The 18,347-nt window shown below is 37.4% G+C and overlaps 1 protein-coding gene across 4 annotated transcripts in view; it reads right to left on the reverse strand.

The window, feature by feature from the left end:
• CADM2 (cell adhesion molecule 2) overlaps nt 1–18,347 on the reverse strand; it is a 668,106-nt gene that overhangs the window by 101,487 nt on the left and 548,272 nt on the right. For all 4 annotated transcript variants that reach the window (XM_074599232.1, XM_074599214.1, XM_074599242.1 and 1 more), the window contains one exon: nt 13,841–14,011. In XM_074599232.1, coding sequence (XP_074455333.1) covers nt 13,841–14,011 — 171 coding nt within the window. The remainder of the gene's footprint in view (nt 1–13,840; nt 14,012–18,347) is intronic.

An 18,347-nucleotide genomic window follows, 5' to 3' on the forward strand; every position in this document is an offset into this window, starting at 1 on the left:
ATATAAAACAAGCTATTTGCTGTTTAACAGACAATGGGTACGTAAAGTACTACTGGTCTCAGCCTATAGTTTCGGGAAGGTTGGTTGACATCATTCTAAGGAAATGGGTGACAGTGTCAAGAAATCACATTTATCTTGATTTCCAGTGTTATCCCCTCAACAGAGAATGTATTTTTCCTGGACTGTAGGATATTAAAAGACCTGGCACAGAAAAATTGTCACATTTGGTGACAGAAACGTGTAAGGTTCAATATATATAAGATGTATAGAGAAAAATTAGTCTCTTGAATTATTTTAGTTTATAAGTCTTTGGGGTTCAAAAAGAAAAATCCATTGGTGAAGTTCTTTCCTCAATGCATGGTACACAGCAGTGAGATAGATATATGCTGTCTAAATATCTCTTTCTTAAAACACAAGAGATTCCGTGCCTTTTTTATTTTTCAGTGTCATACTTAAGTCTTCCAAGTTCAAACACGTACCAAAAGAGCTAGACTTAACAGAAGTGGTAGAAAGAAAGGGAGGCACAGCAATTCAAACATGTTTGCCTGTTGTGAATAAAAATGTACACCTCTATACAATGTAATATAAAACAAATACCATAAAACCTCCAAAACAATGCCCTCCCATCTGATTAGTTTCCATGCAAGCAAATTATGAGGTGATTATTTCAAAACCAGGGCAAACACAATCCTTTTCTCCCTTCATGTTCTAAATAACTGAAAACAGCCCATTAACATCATTTGACCCTAGGCCTCCACTGGAACACTTTGATTCTGATACGTGTTTCTTTCAAGGTGAGTCTCTCTCTGTAGTTTATGTTATGAATGTCTCTCCACCTGCTGTAAGAAGCTGAGTTTGTTGTAATGAAGTCTGTGATCCTTGTTGGACTTAGTGATTGAGCGCAAATTATGCTAACTGTAATAGGAAAGACACTGATACAGGGTGGGAGGAAGTAAGTGCTCATAATACACCAGGATGTGCTACGAGTGTTATTCAAATCCCTCCTTCTAAAAACATCGACACTGACTTCTTATTTAATCTTTTAGGATGATGACTAGATCTTTTTAATTACCTTTTGTGACTAGAAGTCTTCTTCTGTACATAATGATTTTAAAAGCCTTAGAGTACTGCTAGTAAGAAAAGGCTTTGTTTAACAATGTAATACTGCGTTGGATCCAATAATAGGGAATATGTCATTGGATCCATTCAGGAAGAGACTGATGCTTGTGTGACAGAGCAATGCTTCCCGCTGTGATCAGTGAGCTTCCCATGAATGCCATGGGAAGGCTTTACCTTCATGGACTCTTAACAACACAAGGAACACGTCTTACTAACTTCTCGCCACTTCGGAAAATACTCGCTCGAGCTCCAGGCAGCCCACAGAACAAAATGAACAGGTCCTAGCTATGCTATAACATCCATGTCATGGCTGTCAGATCATTTGGTAGAGGCACTGAAAGGAGGTTTCTCTCTTTCTCTAGAGGAACTTTTGTTGGGATTCCTAGGAATAGCAGGCGGATTCTCATCTTCTCAGCAACCAGGTCGTGCGTTGTTGCAATGTATGAAATTCTGTTTTGGTTGGTTGGTGACGCTCTCTTCTTTTGCCATAACCTGCTGCATTATTTCTAGTGAGTCCCAAGAGCGATGGATCATAATATTACTATCCTCCACAGATGAAGAGGTAGGTTTCTCTCACTGAGGGTTACTGTTTCAAGCCGTCTGCGTAGCCAGCAATGGCTACTGCCCAGGAAATCTCACAAATTTTCCTTTGTCATTAAAAGGGATAGAAATGTATTAGCCCCCCACATTCCTGCTGTTGCCAAGTGATTGTTCCCAGACCACACTAAGTTCTGAAATAATCACATAACTGCATGCAGCAACATCTCCTGCCTGGATCTATAATACTCAGGTTCGCTCTGCCATTTTTAATTTATTTATTTACCTTGTTGTTTAACTTTTTGCTCACTTACCACCATTTCCTCTTTGTACTAGAGTCCAAATTAGTATGATTGATTCATTACAGCACACTTTTCTTCTTACAAGTTTAGCTAAATTATGAGCTACCAAAAGCGTGTCTTTACCTCATAGTTTTATTTTATGACCACAAACCTTCTGAATATTGAAAAGCTTACATAAATTTCTCTGATATTTTATTGTGGCAGTGAACAACAACAGTTCTGGTGCTATAATTTTAAAAAATGTTATAAAAATCTAACAGTCCAATAATAAAAGATTATTGCTACCTGGTAATAAATGACTGACAGATGATAAGATTTTTAAAGTATTTCCTGAGAGACTAATTCATTTATTTTCTACCTGGTTTTGTCTGCTTTTTCAAAAAGCACGTTTGTGAAATCTATTTATGTCACAGCCGCCTACATTTTTCATCATGCTTTTTCTCTCTTATTTCCTTGGAACCTTTCCATCGTTTCCAGATGCAAAGATAAAATAAACAGATACCTCTGAAAATGATGATGTATCTACTTTCCAGATTAATTAGCGTTGGAGTAAGCATAGGACAGTTTAATGTGTCTTTTTTTTTCCCGGGAACCATGAGAAGATCATAATTTTCATGTATGGATAGCAATTACAAAACTTCTTGAAAATTCTATATTCCTACACAATTTTATTCCTATTTCTAAAAAAACCTAAGTAATTAAGCTTAGAAAAAGAAGACTTTTAAAGTAAATTCCAAGGACAAACCACTCTAGCATGTACAAAAATAAACATCAAATTGGATATCCCAAATGAGATCTGAAAGAAGAGAGAGGAGTACTCTAATCAGCTCTGTGAAAGTGCTCACCATTTTTAATAGCTTTTACACTTACCAGCTGCGTGCATCCTACAGCTGTGAATCAGCATTCCCCCAAATTGGGCTTCTTTTGTAAATGACAAGTAGCATGGCTTCTGCCTATGCCCTAGTGCTTTGAATAAGCACTCGCAAAGCAAGTCTGCATTGGTAAACTTCATCAAATTACCCTGGGAGATACAGTAAGTTTGATGCTCTGCTTCAGAATATAACGAATGACTTCTCGCCTAAACAGATGCGAGAAAAACTCAGTATGTTGTACCTGACAAATTATGTTATTAGTAGTATTTGTGAGCCAGACAATCTAGATCAAATGATTGTTTCATGGCAATGATATTTCATGTAAATAAATGTATTCAGCAATACTGTAAAATTAAGCTTTATAATACTTTTTTAAATCCTTACCTTCGATAAAAGTGAATACCTGGTACCATATCCACATGGATATTCCTCTGTCTTCTTTTTAAAGTCTTTTAAAAACTACTTTACAGACAAGCAGGACCAGAAACAGCATATGGTCCCTTTGTTATCTGAGATTCTTTGATGACTATTATGTCATCTGTTATCTCGTCTCTTTTAATTTAGTTTAAAATGACGTCTGTTGAAGAAAAAAGTAACAACAGTTTGTACCAGAAGAGTGTAAAAACACTCTCCTGGATGCAAAACAACAAGCCTAATGCCAATGTAGGGAAAAGAAAGCTTGGTCAGTGAATATTCCCTACTGATACTTGTCAGTCCTGACTGCCTGAATTCAAGCACCGACTGGCAGGAAACCCTTTAAGTTACCAATTCTGTGAACACTGATTATCTGGTACTTTCTTAAAAATATTCATAGTACCGGTTTCAACATCTCAGCTGTCAGTCATACCATACTCCTTCATCACAATTGCTAAAAAGAAAGTAAGTAATTAAAATGTGATAGTACATAACGTGTGGCTTGGGATTTTGGGAAGGTGAAAGAGAAGATGGAGGTACACTTACAAAGCTCCACAGTTCCTCTCTGCTCTGTTTAAAATCTATTAAAACCTTACCTTCCCTTTGTCATATAATGTGTTCATTGATCGTTCTTACCTACGTTGTACTTGGTCTTAAAACTGGCAGAGATAAATGTGAGCATAGCATTGGATATATTGGTAGACCCTGCTGAATTAAGCGGCAGACCGAGTGGCACTGTCACCACAATTTTAAATGTGTGCAATTTGATGAAGACAGTTAGCACCAGTCGCACTGCCCGTGTAAATACAGCTATTCCCCTTCACATGTTATTGCAGAATGGGTCACTGGTTTCTTAGTTATCCATTAAGTCCCATACATGCATGAATGATACAGTAGAAATGATATTTTCTTTGGCAACTCAGTTTTGTTTTCTTCAGTGAACCCAAGCGATGAAGCCTAGTTTTACAACTTTTATCTTGTTCAATTATTTCTGTCATGCCACTTCTTCAGACTAAACAATCTCCATTTTGCCAGTCTCTGCAGATATGCAAACCTCTCTCTTCCATTTAACATCTCTGTTGCCTTACGCAGTGCACTCCCCGACTTATTTATATTTTATCTCATTTTTGCCATGTCAGCAAAGAGGAGTAAAGGAAAAAAGGAAAAGGAAAACACCCCTTCTACCTAAATCACATATGGTATCAAGAAATGCCTAACTCTGAGTCAGGGCATAACCTTTTAAAGTAATTTTGTCTCCTGCATCCTCAGTTTCTTTTGCTTAAGGCCTTCAGTTTTCTCTTATGTCTGATTTAAATCATCTCGAACATGGCTTGAGAACTGCAGCACATCCAAAACTGCTGAAGGAGTAAATAAGAGCTCCGGATGCTCAACATACCCAAATACCCCTTCAAGCCGTTCTCTGACGTTCGTATTAGATATTGGGCATTACAAAAGTTTAATCTATAGAAAAATATCTAAGCAGTAGCACGGTGTCGTGAAAATTTGACTTGTTTCTTATAAACGTGTACCACAACCTCATTTAGGGCAAACCTCTGTTCCTTGGGAAGTCCTACTAACGATATATAGTTTTGGAAATAAACAGCCCCCCAAACTGTTCTATCGGGAAGGCCTGGAACAGCTTTGTCCTTCTGTCATATAGGTTGTCTGGCTGAAGGAGACCAGAATTGTAACCTGTAATCTTCAGACTCCTTCCAAGATGATCCCACTTGAAATAACACCAAGACCAGACTAGGAAAAAATGAAAAAGATATTTGAAGCATATTTTCGAAGGCAGCATGGAACTTAATGGATCTTAGCCATGTGCCTGAAAAATTCTTGTCCCAATTGGGACCTGATGTGGAACTTCTCAGATACTGGACTATCATTGAACCACTCAATCTTTATTGTCCTGTTACTGCTACGCAATATAAAGTAGTTATAACAAGTATATTTAAAAACTTGCTCTGTAGTTTTTCTGTAAATTCAACCTTCCACTACATATCTCTAACACAGATCATCTAATATATTCACATTATATCCATGTAGGCATTCATCTTATCAAATACAATGCAGAGAAATTATTTTTTTAATCACTTTTACAGTAAATGATTGTAACTTGGATTAGGAGCTTCAAAAATCAGCCAGTCAGTCAGCCTTGGGGATACTGCTGCTGGGCTGTCTGGAATAGATCATTATTTCTGGAACCTACCTCCTTATGTAGAGAAAGGTTTACCGTTACAGGAACTCAGCTGCACTGCTTTTTTTACACCATTACACTGGTTTTCTGGTCTTTTCAGGTAGATGAACTAACTCATTCTCTGTCTTATGTCCACTTAAGAATATCCTCCAGTGGCTTGACTGACTCACTGTGGGGATTTCTACTGATGACAACGGCATGTGGCCAGTCGTGACCAGATTAACTATGTGACCTCAACGGCCTACAGTGAGCTCTGTAAGGTTCTGTCCCCAGCCTCCCCTCCAGAGAGAAAACAGATTTTAGCCCACCGGTGCTCATTAATTCAGAAACGTCACCACAGTGACCGAAGCTAGCATCTCCACAGGGCAAAGTACTGTGCGGTTCAAACATTTATTTGGAACAGGTTCAGGGACGACCTCACTGTGCTCCATTTACCAGCGTAGCCATGCCTGCTGTCTTCTCAGTCCTTTTACCACAAGTTGGCTCTTTCCTAAGCCTAAAGGCTTATAGAATTATTTGATGTTTATTTTCTCAACATTCTACTTTTAACATTATTAAACGTTCCCTCCCAAACTTCCTTTGAAACCTTCTTGAGCCCTCTCTTAAGCACACGACAAGCAAATGGAATAACCTGACCACATCACATTTTAAAGTTTCTATGCAGAATAGACAAGCCACTCTGTGGATTTTCCTATAAAGATTTTAGAGAGAAATAAATTATATTAGATTATATTTCACTTGTAAACCATATTTGAACGTAACCCTCCAGATGGGAAAGGTCAGGATTGTACATTAACCCTTTGAACTAGATATCCCCTTTGAAAGATGAAAGTTTGGCAGTAAATGGACCCACAAGTTTTTGAATTATTTTGCATTTAAATCGTGGATTTCTTATTTTCATCCATCATTAACCTAATTGATCTCATTTAAACATGCAAATTGTGGCACTGAACTTTCATGTTCACAGATATTCTTTACTGTTTACAGTAACTATCCTTTATGTTTCATTTGTTTCAAGCATTCACTAATATGAAAAGCTTGAAGAAGATAATTTCACGTATTAACACAGTGCTTACACAATTATTGAGCTAAATAATTAAATAGAATAACTTCTTATTTACTTTTCATTCAATATGAAGAGGTGTACATGTACTGAAGCTGTATCTTTTAATTTGCATTCTCATTATTCCTATTTTTAACTACATCTTATGTTGGTAAGGGAGACAGAATGAAAAGCTGGTCACCAAAGTATTGAAATGACATTGAGATATATTCATTGTCCATATTAACATTCACACCGTGATTCAGGGATCAACAACCCCGAAACAACTGTTTGGGTAAAACACCAGAAGAGTATCTCAGCACGGGTGAGTCTTGGGTGGAAACCTGAATGTGTATAAAGGGTAAACTTATCTCACAATATAACAGGGAGTCAACTGGAAGATCTTGCAATTCTCTCATTCTCAAGGTCACAGCAGTCCAGCAGAACATCTTCATTGAAAGAGGAAAGCAGGAACACCACTCAGTTGACCCCTAAAGGATGGGAGCATTGGCAGCAAGAAATGGTACCTCTCTGTCAGACTCAGGTAACCATTTAAGAAAACATCTAGCTTTTCCTCAAGCTTCTAAAGGATTTAAACAGCTGGCAGATTTTCACTGAAGTGAAGGAAACCCCTGCTTGCTTAGGCTTACAGAGATTGTCTATGATCAGAGGGAGAGGTTTTGTGAGAGACCAAGGTCCTTCTGCACATCACAAAGAAAACATAGCCCTCTTGCTTTTTAAGCAGGAACAAAATGTGGCTTTAATCAACACGACCATCTAAGTTGTGAGATGAAGGTCAGATAGAGAAATCCACTTGAAAAGCTGAGATCTAAGAACCTGAGGTCAAGGCCTCCTGTTCTGTAGAGATGGAGTACATCCTGAAAACAATATTGCTATAGCCAAGCCCAGGTGATCAAGACACTGGCTGGTATCTTACACTAACCAGCTACTACCCTCCATTAACTCAGGATGGGAACTATACTTCATTGTTAAGGATACATGTAAAAAAGGGGGACAGGCCAGTGTTGGAGCAAAACCCAGTACTCTGGTGTCTGAAGCAAAGAAATTGTTCTTACAGCACCCACAGTCCTGACAAATCGCTCAAAAAAAATAATAAAATTGTTCTGGGTTTCCCTCTGGTGGCCTATTATTCGTACCTGGCTTTGTCAGGTATGCCTAGAGGAAGGACTGATAAGAGATGACAGTCTGATAATGAGTTAGTGTCTTCCAAAAGGTTGGGTCTAGTTAGCTATATGATGATGACAGCAGACTGTTTCCTCAAAAGAAGACCACTTATCCTAAATTTGTCTCATTCCTAGAGCTGAGTCTAAGACCTCTGAAAAATAAAGCATTAAAGCCAACTAAAGCATTAGGAGTATATCTGTCTGGAACAACAACAAAAAAAATCTGTTTCCTTAAAGGGAAATTTTCTTTGCCATTTGTTATGAAAAATATGCAATAGGATGGGGCATGCCAGAGAATGTGCTGCTGCATCTGTGTCATCATGTTACTCTTGAAAGAAGGCTTAAGCTTGAGATATTGACTACCTTCCACAAGTTCCACAGGTCTCTGAGCTGTCACAGTTCCCAAACACTCCAATTATTCTAAGATAAAATGGTTATAGCAAGAGAGGAACTCGTGCTAATTTAGAATAGAGAACTGTAAAGCCCTGGATGTGCAACATCTGCCCCTTCTGCGCTACAAAAAGACAGCCACAAAAAGACTGGTTGAGATACTCATCCTGAACATCCAACTAAGATATTTAAAATGTAACTAATTCATTAGAATTAAACATTAAGATTTAAGGAAGATTTTTTTTTTCTCTAAATACTGTTCTGATGTGCAACTGTAAGTGTTTTAGACCATAGACAAAGGGTCTAACAGCCATCTCTGCATGGCCCTTTTCTTGCCTTTTTTAAAATAATACCTTATTTCCCATAGTATTATATGAATGAAATATAATATATATTTCATCTTATATTTTCACATATTCACATATTGTTTTACATGCACACATACATATATATATTATATTTCATATATTTTCACTTATTTTTATTCAGAATGTATAACTGTAGAAACTGGTTCCAACAGAAACTTGAAACCACCCAGGTAAAGATATTGGGCTAAAGTCTCTTAGTGAGCATCAGGTAATGTAGCTCTTTGATAAAATTACTCTGCTTTACACCAGCAGAAATTCTAACCCCATCCTGTTGTCAGCGAAACCTCCATTTGTTAATACACAAGAAATCACAGTAGTACGCTGTTGTTAGCCACACACACACACAATTTTCTACATGGCTGCACAAGTGCGTCGCTGATTTGCTTATCTGTAGCCTGCTGCATTCAAGGCGTTTTGTTTACTTAATTCAAAATCAATAAGTTTATTTCCCGGACAATAGGCAACATTCTCTTGGAATAGCTGCCTAATTTTAAAGTCAAGTTCGGACGTTCATTGCAAAAGAACCTAGTAACAACCCACAAATGAAGAAAGAGCCTATTGCAGAAACATTGCTGGAATAGCCCGTAGAAGCAAGTTAGCTGATGGCTATAGACTTGTCAGACTGACAATTCACTGCACATCTGTGTCTGCCAATATAGAATTTACTCAAAATTGCCTCTCTAGACACTTCTTTACATAACACATATTTAGCTTATTAGTGCTGTCATTTGGGACTCTGGTCAGCTTTTGAGCAAAATTTGAGTCCGTTAGCACGGATCATATCACAGCTGCCATTTTAGAATCACGATGATTAGGTTTGAAGTTCAAATGATTTGATTTCCCTTTAAAGCTTCAAAAGCAGCCTCTGGGGCAGACTTACACAATTAATTTTTACTGAGGTCTGCTGGGTAATTTACTGTAGTCAGAGAATCTTCACTAAGGTAAGGTAATTACCACTGGGTAATTTTACGGCACTCTCTTCAGTAGGAAGCAACATGTTGGCTGGCTTCTGCTCAGATAAGACCTGGAGGAAAGTGAAGATGCTGGGAAACAACACATGTCTGAGACATTGGGAAGGATGAGCGGAATTCACTCACTTCCCAGATGCGGACCTGAAGTTGTACTTGCCCTCAAAATGTCTTTACAGGAGTGTGTGTGAGGACTTACAGTATACAAACCTGCAAATATTGTACCGTGAAGCTTTCAAAACTGAAGTTCTGCACCTGTGATTCTTTAATACGGGAACCAAGAATGCATTCTTTCTTTAGTTTGAACGCAGAAGTAAACAATGAAACAAAATATCCCTCTGAGATTTGTATTTATCACTTACAAGAAGCACTTCCTAATAATCAGTGGCAGCTAGGCTGACAAGCAAACTTCAGAGTGCAGCCACGGGGGATACAAGTCTATTTTAGGTTCACTGTTGACAGTAAGGGTCAGAGGAAAAATAAACTCAGCACGCAGTGTCATGCTACCACAAACCTCTGCTGGCCAAGCAGAAACTAAATTATGGCCAAACCTTTCATCACAACAGAAAGACTTGGGCAATTGGGCTGCCCTGCAGTGCACAGAGCATGACGTACAGACGAACAGGATTAAGCGCAAGTGACACATAACATAAATTAGTGATAAATACAGCTCAAAAGATTGGAGGAGCTAATTATGCCACAGTCTGGAGTGGGGTACGGTATGCTTACCCCAACAGCATCCCTGTTATTTTAATATTTGAAGTCTGCAAAATTAATCTGGAAAGCCCTGTGAAAATCAGGACCGATCATGGTCTCCTTCAAGATATCCTTCTTTTGGTCAAGCTATAAATAATATAGGTAATCTCTACTTCTGGACCTAACCATTAAAAAAAGAGAAAAGAGCAGCAGGAGGCCTCGGACATTACTTCTATTACATACACATTTATGCACTAAAAGACAATAAAAACTTTTTTTATCTTAAAAGTTTAATCCTCAGCTTCATTTCATGTACTGTAACACTACTGGGGAAAGCTGTTTTGATTGCTTTATCACACTAATAAAAGCTAAGATTTGTGTAAGGGGAAGAAGAGGGAATAAAGTATATTCCATATTGATATCACTGCTGATGGCATTACTGGCTTTCGTTTTGTTAAGTTTACTTCCTATTAAAGCTGATGATAAAAGCAGCTGTGTGGACTCATAAGCACCTCTATCTACATCTCTCCATGGACTCATTACAAATATCTGTTTCATATAGTCTCATCGTCTAGGACAGATTTAATTTTATTCTATCTTTCACTAGGCATAAATAAAACCTGTCATTCCAACAATTGTGTTGCTTTCCTTTTTCTCTACCTATCATCCACTGGATGCAAACACAGTCTTGCAATTCCTACTGTTCTGTTGTTTTCCTTTGCTTTTTTTTTTGTTTTGATTAATCCAAAAATGTTTTGGCCATTGTCAGGGGACAGTTGCTTGAAACAAGGCAGACTTTTTTTACTTTCAAGCAGAATTATACAGGACAGAAAAGGTTAAACAACTTATTATTGCCTTTTTTTCCTAACCTGTGATGACACACTGATAATTCGTAAGGAACTTCCATGTACTACAGATAAAATTCTTCAGATTTTAGGAAGGTGTTTAAAAACCAAGTGCAGTTCTAGTGGGTGATGCCCAATCATTGTGCATCCATTCTCTCCCAAACTAATGCTCGTTCATGCTGTTCTGTTTGACCATTTTAAGGTACTTGCTTATCATTCTCTGCTCATCCGAAATACCCCTGGGACATTCAGAACAAGTGCCCTGTGGACCAATGGCACACTACTTGGTTGTGATTTCGGAGCCTACAGGACGTCAGATTAACAAATTCTCCTCACTTTTTTCATGGGGTCCCATAATTCAACCGTTTTGTCAGCACTATTTTTGAACTCCTGTCAGGTGGCATTGAGGATATATTGGGTCAGCTCACATTGGGTGCTGTGAGCATGCCTCTCATTAATACAAATAGGATGTTTCTTATATGTTTGAAGTCTTATAGATTGATGGAAAAAAGTCAGCAGCTTCCAGTGACTGCAGTAATACCCATGATGATGGTGAGCAATACCAGGGGAAAAAAAAATCAAGGGGCCCAGTTCCAGTGCGATGTACTCCGTTCTGAGTCTTTGGGATTGCTCTAGTAAATCATCCTTCTCCTCTTTTTCCTTCAAGGCTCTCTGCTGAACCACATCAATATTTCCCTGAATCTCCTTCTCTTTTTACAAAGTTTCCTTTAGAAAATTGCCCAATATAAGACTTCTCAGTGTGTTGATCATGAAAATGTAGGTGGTAAAGGAAAGGACAATAATGGCCTGTTCTTAGTCTCCTTGTCACCAGTAATAAAATACTGTTTTCTCCATGTTTTTAAATGGTATTTCCATCCCCCTTCTAAACTTGAGCTTCTTTTGGCACATTTCTCACTTATCTTTCCATGTATAATGACTTGACACTAGTGCTGGAGAGTATTAAATTGAGGTGGAAAATTAATGGAGCAAGCAGGAATGACAGAGAATAATTACTTATGCATTGTGGCTTTTGATAAGTTGGAGGGGGCAGTAACATAAAGCACATTAGTAACTGTAAACACTCGGTGCAGTCTGTCCTTGTTAGAGAACTTCAGTGAACCCGCAGAGAAGAGAGAAGGCTCTTGTTCAAAACATGAAGCAACAGGCATAGAGGAAGGTGCACCCCTCTGCTATTTAGCAAGGCAGTGTCTTGCTGCCTAGCGCGCAAATGGGAAGGTAACAACAAATATTCAAGAAGCATTATATACGGGAGGCCACAGAAAGGCTTCTTTGCCTTATGATCTTACGATGCCCACGCAAACCAGCACCCTACCGTTACCTTGAATCACGTTACATTGCAGCCACTGTGACTCAGGTCAAAACTCCTGTAGCTCTCCTATTTCTGTATCTACTGTTCCATTCAATTTGGTTCATCTCCCGTAGTGCCACCATCTTGAGCAGGCACTGAAGGAAGAGCAAGCAGTTTGGAAGTGAAGGCATGGGCCAGCTCAGTGGCTGATGGTTGTGGGATTTAGAATTCAAGGAAATAAAGCTGTTAAGGATTCATGTCACTAGTACAGATGCCATTTGAACATGTGAGGGGAGCCAGGTGTTTAATAGCTGTTTGGTGAAGAAAGGCTTTGAGCTCCCTCAGTAAAATGATGGGTAGAATGTTTCAGAAAACAGTTGCTTTCAGTACATATTACTTGTGGATGCCAACCCACATCCTCCTAATTTTCAGTCTTTTTTGCAGATGGCATTTTTAGCAACGCTGTCAGCTTCTATGCATGGAGTGCTTTTGCCATTACTGCATTTTACATGTGCTACAAGTCTTAAATGCTTATAGAAATATCCCTGTTCAGAAACAAGTTATGTATGTCAGCAGTCCTTGACATGGTATTTAGGGAGCTAGCTGCAGTTACTGGAAGCTTGTCTGCTTTATGGACAAGCTTCTCTGCTTTATAACAGGTTGATCGCACCTACCTTAGAAACAGATTCATGAAAGGTCTCTCTCCTTCACCTGGTCTGACAATATTTTGCAGATGCCTGTTTTTGCTAGCTGGCAATCAAAAGTACAGGTGTTCTGCAGAAATCCAAATAGCTGTACCCTGAAGAATGGTGGGTATAATGCAAGCGAATATGAAAATGTCATCTGACGGTGAAAAGGTGTTCTCCTGAGTGTCTCACAGTTTATAAGTGAACAAAACCTGACTCAACCGACAACATGACTTCAGAGTAGGGCGCACAGATACATAGGCAGGTTCATTCAATTTTGAAACAAGGCACTGTGGAAAACAACAAGTTCCCAGGAATCCTATATGAAAAAAATAAGCCAATATATAGAGATACAAAACAACTGAAGTTTGGATTATCTAGAGTAACATCCTGTACAGACAAGGCCTAAAGATAAATTCTGATGGGCTTTTCCTCCTGGTCTAGTGTTATTAACAGCATTACAAAGAATTTCATTAGCAGGATTCAAAGTTACTGAGGCAGTCTGCTTCAAACTCTGCTTCTTCATACCCTTGTTTCAAGTTTCTAGATACTTTCAAGGAAAATTGTGAACTACTGTGACCTTGATTTTGAAGAACTCCTCCACATTGCTACAATGATAAACCAAAAAGACAGATGCATCTCCTCTCTACCACTTCTCAGAGTAAACCAGGAACTTTGTCCCGTAGTGTTTCCGCTGGTAAAGCTCTCATTAAACTTTTTAGGTTACTCTTGTAAAAAAAACCCAACTAAACAAACCAAAAACTCCAACCAACCAAATACAAACCACAGAAGTTAAAAGGAAGATGTTACCCATTCACACAATACCAAATATTTTTATAATTTCCCCACAATAAGGACTCTGTAACAAAACAAAACTATAAAAGCAAGCATATATAACTTGTATTACTTACAGTGTATTTCTAGAACCTGCATTGCTATCTGAGGTGTAGAGTTTAGGGACTCATGATCTACTCTGCAACTTACAACTGCACCGTCATCATTGCGATCTGCTAGGAAATCCAGCGTGCTGCTGACTGTGAATGTTTTACGATTTGCATCTTCTTCTTTTAAATATTTAACATCTGAAAGAAAAAATAAACAAAAAAAAATTCTCTCCAATATTTCTAGGAAAAGTAGTCAAGCGTTAGACAGCTAAATTATCTACCGCACTTGTTGAAAAAACACATCTTTCACACTTGTATTGATCTCTTTAGAACAAAAGTAATTAGACTGTAGTTATTCCTCAATTTTCTCCAATTGTCAGAACTGAAGATATATATTTAAAAAGAAAATTTTAAAATCGGTTACATGATACTGCACCCAAACAGAAATTCCTTTCACCGTTATCTCTTATATGTTTAGGCCCAAATTTGACAGAAACTTTCTCTGCAGTTCATTAGAAAAAATGTGGTCTTCTCCCACCCTTACTTTCCTTAAGTATTCACACTGTCAATAAATATTAAGTTTTCTAAGTCCATGCTTATAATCTTCCATGGAAATGCAATACATGGATATTACTGAAGCCATGGGAAATAAGGGTTGCATGCATGTAGGCACATCAATCCTGCGTTTATTTTATTCATTGCTTATTCTATTCTTTGTCTAGAATTATGCTAATTTATGAATTAAATTAAACCAAAGTACAGATATCAATGGTGATGAACAACTGTAAATGGAGCATGTCATGGTATTTACAGGAATATACAGACAAGTCCCAAGAAGACTGGAAATAAAATTACTTCAAAGAGACCTTCCACTCACTGGTTTATATTATGCTAAATTGGTCTACTGCTTTTGTGCAGATTCGGTTAAAAATCTCTTTGACAGTTTTCAGCCCAGATACTAGACTGCAGGGAGCCGACAGCTATACTTAAGAAAAATTCAACCCAGCTCAAGGTTAAGGTTCAAATTTGTTGTAGAACATACATGTTAGATCAGAACTAAAGATCCAAAAGACTGAGCACTTATTTAAAAAAGTTTTGATGTATTAACTGCAACATGAGATCTTCTTACACATGCTTTAGAATTGTTTTACTTGCTTCCCAACTACTTATAATACTTACTGGTTGTAATTTACTTCGTCAAATTTTCAGCAAAATAGTAAGCTCGTTATATTGATTTGTTACAATGAAAGCTTTAAAAGACATAAATAAATACATAAACATATATATTAAATTACACTGAGATTGCATGTGTCCTCTGTGTCCTAAAAAAAGAAAAAGTGAGAGGATTCAGTTTTATAAATTATACTAAATCCCATTAGAGAAGAAGATGACCTAAATAAAATTGCCATGAAATATCAATTTTAGAAAGCAAATCTTAAATGGCTTAAGCTACATCTTTTTAGATTAAAAATACCTCTGATATCAGAAAGGTGGTCTTTTTCGTTGTCTCCAGATAGATGAATACACCACACAGTTATATGATTCCCATTTTCCCCTAAGAAATAATTTTTTCTTGCATACAAGCATTTTTCTGCCTGTTGGTTGCTAAGCTTTAAGAGATTTCAATTTCTGCCACCGTGACTACTAATATTCAGGGATCACTAGGTGAGAGAAATATTGACCAGGGCTAAAGCAAAGTTATTATAGCCAAACAACAAATGTCTCCACTAATATTTAAAGCAAACACATGAGATTTTGTTCCCAGAGTTAGGTTCCCAAATTCAATAATAAGCACCTATATAGATAGCCTTCTGCTTATAAGTAATGCACACATCCCTTTGCTTACTGACTTCAGGCAGAGGACAAACAGCCCCTGAAACATCAACAACTTCAATTTCAGTGAGAGGCCGTGGATGTTTAATCCTTTAGAAAAACAAAAGCAGTTAATTTCCTAAACGGATGTTTAGAAGCTTTTCTCTAGACACCTACTGTTTGGAAGATTTCAACTCTTAGTGTTAACGACCTCTGTAAAAAGGATGGTGATACTATTCTATAAACTGTTGACATCCTCATCAACAGAAATACTTAGCTTGTCCACTTTATCAGCTGTATCTGCTTAGATGTTTCTTCATAGCAAAATGAAGGTGTGATTGTAATATATGCTAACTGAATGTAAGCCCACCTGGATGTAAGAGCAGCGGAGGTCAGGTAATGGGTATGTTACCGTACGCTAGCATTCAGAATATTTACCCATGTTTTTTACAGAATTTTTAAATATATCTACCGTAGTCCATTCTTTCATTTATTGTCTTGATCCTTCACTCTCCTAAATACCCCCTTGAAAAAAGGTTAAAAAAAAAAAAAAGATCCATCACAGACGCACTTTCACTAGAATGAAACAGGTTGGGGGATGACTAGATAGAAACTAGCTTTATAGAGGAGGAACTGGGGGTCTTGAGGATAGGTTGAACATCAGTCAACAGTGTGTCTTTGCAGGGTTGAAAGATAAAAAGCAACTGCCCTGCATTAATGATAGCATAGCCAGCAAATCAAGGAAAGTGACTTCTCTCTTCAGCTCTTGCATGGCTGCATCTAGAGTAGCAGGCCCAGCTTTGGGCTTTCCGGTACAAGAGAAATGTCAACAAACCCGAGTAGGTTCAGCTGAAAGCCATAGAAATGGTCAGAGGAGGGAGCATACAATGTACAAGGACAGCTTAAGATAGTAGGGTTTGTCCAACCTGAGGAAGAGAAGACTAAAACCAGATCAAAGTGACGCCTTAAAGTACCTAATGCATGGTCATAGAGAAGAAAAAGCCAGAGTCCTCTCAGAGGTGTACTGCAAAAGTTGAGGGGCAATGTACACAGGTTACACCAAGGCAAATTCTGATTATATATCATGAAATATCTATAATTATATATAATGAAATATAATGAACATTTTCCATAATAATACTTTCAAATACTGAAACATCTAGCACAGACAGACTAGGATTCTCCATCCTTGGAGATTTTTCAAAGTTGAATTGGAGAAGACCTTTAGCAACCTGATCTAACCTTTGAAGAGAGGCTGGGCCATATGAAATCTAAGGGTCAGCTATGGGCCCACTTCTATGACTCTTCAGATAGGTAGATATACTTGTATTAACTAATACTAGTTTATATCTCATAACTGTAGATGTTTGACAGTGAAAATAATAAATAGAAATGATAGAATGTCTGTCATTCATTGTTCATTTATAAAAGCACATACTTGTAACATCCATATAGACACACTCATCTTTTAAAAAGATGGCTTTGCTGTTTTCACAAGGCAAATGCAATTTTTCTTTACATTTAAAATAAAGTTCTGCCATGAAATGGACTCATTATCTAAAACATTTTCGTCTTCATTTTAGAGGTTTATCAAGGCAAAATGTTCACTGCCCCTCTGAATTCTTTGTCTATACTAAAAACAATACAAAACTAATGCAAAAATGTCCTAATCTGTTGCAACAAAACAAACTGATATTATCTTACTTATTTTTGAAGGAAAATTTTGCTAGGGGAAAAAAAAAGAAAATACATTAAAAAATATTCCCGAAACCTAAAAATAATTTTTTACATAATATTGTTGAAATAACATCTAACAAATTTTGTTGAAAGAATAGATAATTTTTTAACAAAAGTTATGTATTTAGCTTCTCCAGTGTTTTTGCTTTTAATAATCTTCCAGAAATGTCAATAGAATGCTAAAGTGCAGATCGCTTTGTTAATTTGGTGCATATATGAGAGATAGAACACTAAAGTAAAAGGTATGGTACTCAGTGCTTCACATTCAGTCTCTCTCATTACCAACACTTACTCTATCAAACAGTATTCCTTTACCAGATGATGATTCCTTTTTTGAGTAATAGCAACGGAGCTTCAATTTTAGAATGGCTTTTTCCCCTTTGGTGCGACTCTGAACTCCGTGCATCATTTATATTCTTTTGCACCATGTATAATACACTGTAACACAATTGGATTTACTGGTGCTAGACAGACGAACTCCTAACCTTTAATGTCAGCTGCATTAGCATATAATTTCATATCTATTTTCTCAGATTTATCATTTCACCTTTTACAGTGCACAAAGCTAATGTAACTTCTGCTGATGCCACTGCAAACTGGTTAGGTTATTTTATTTCTAACCTTTGTGAAATGGCAATGTGCTCTTCAGAAGACCTAGAAAACTAAACTGAAATGAATGTGCTCAGTACTTTCCTCTCATTTCTGGTTTTTTTTTCCCTTTACTGTTTTTTTTCCACACGTCTTCTTTGTCCCTTCCCCGCCCCCTTTTTTGAAAAAGCATCCCTTTAGGAACCGCTAAGAAAAGCAAATTAGTTACAGAGTGAAATCACGAAATTGCTTGCTTGGCTTCAATTCCATGACAACTGAAAGAAAGGCGAAGTTATTACACCTGATTTTAAAATAGAATTTTTAAAGTAACATATTTTCAGATGAGTTGCCTTGCTTTTAGGCCAACTGTGCCAATGCTTCTCTTAAAGTATTAACT

Source organism: Larus michahellis, chromosome 1, assembly GCF_964199755.1.
Source record: "Larus michahellis chromosome 1, bLarMic1.1, whole genome shotgun sequence".
NCBI lineage: Eukaryota > Metazoa > Chordata > Aves > Charadriiformes > Laridae > Larus > Larus michahellis.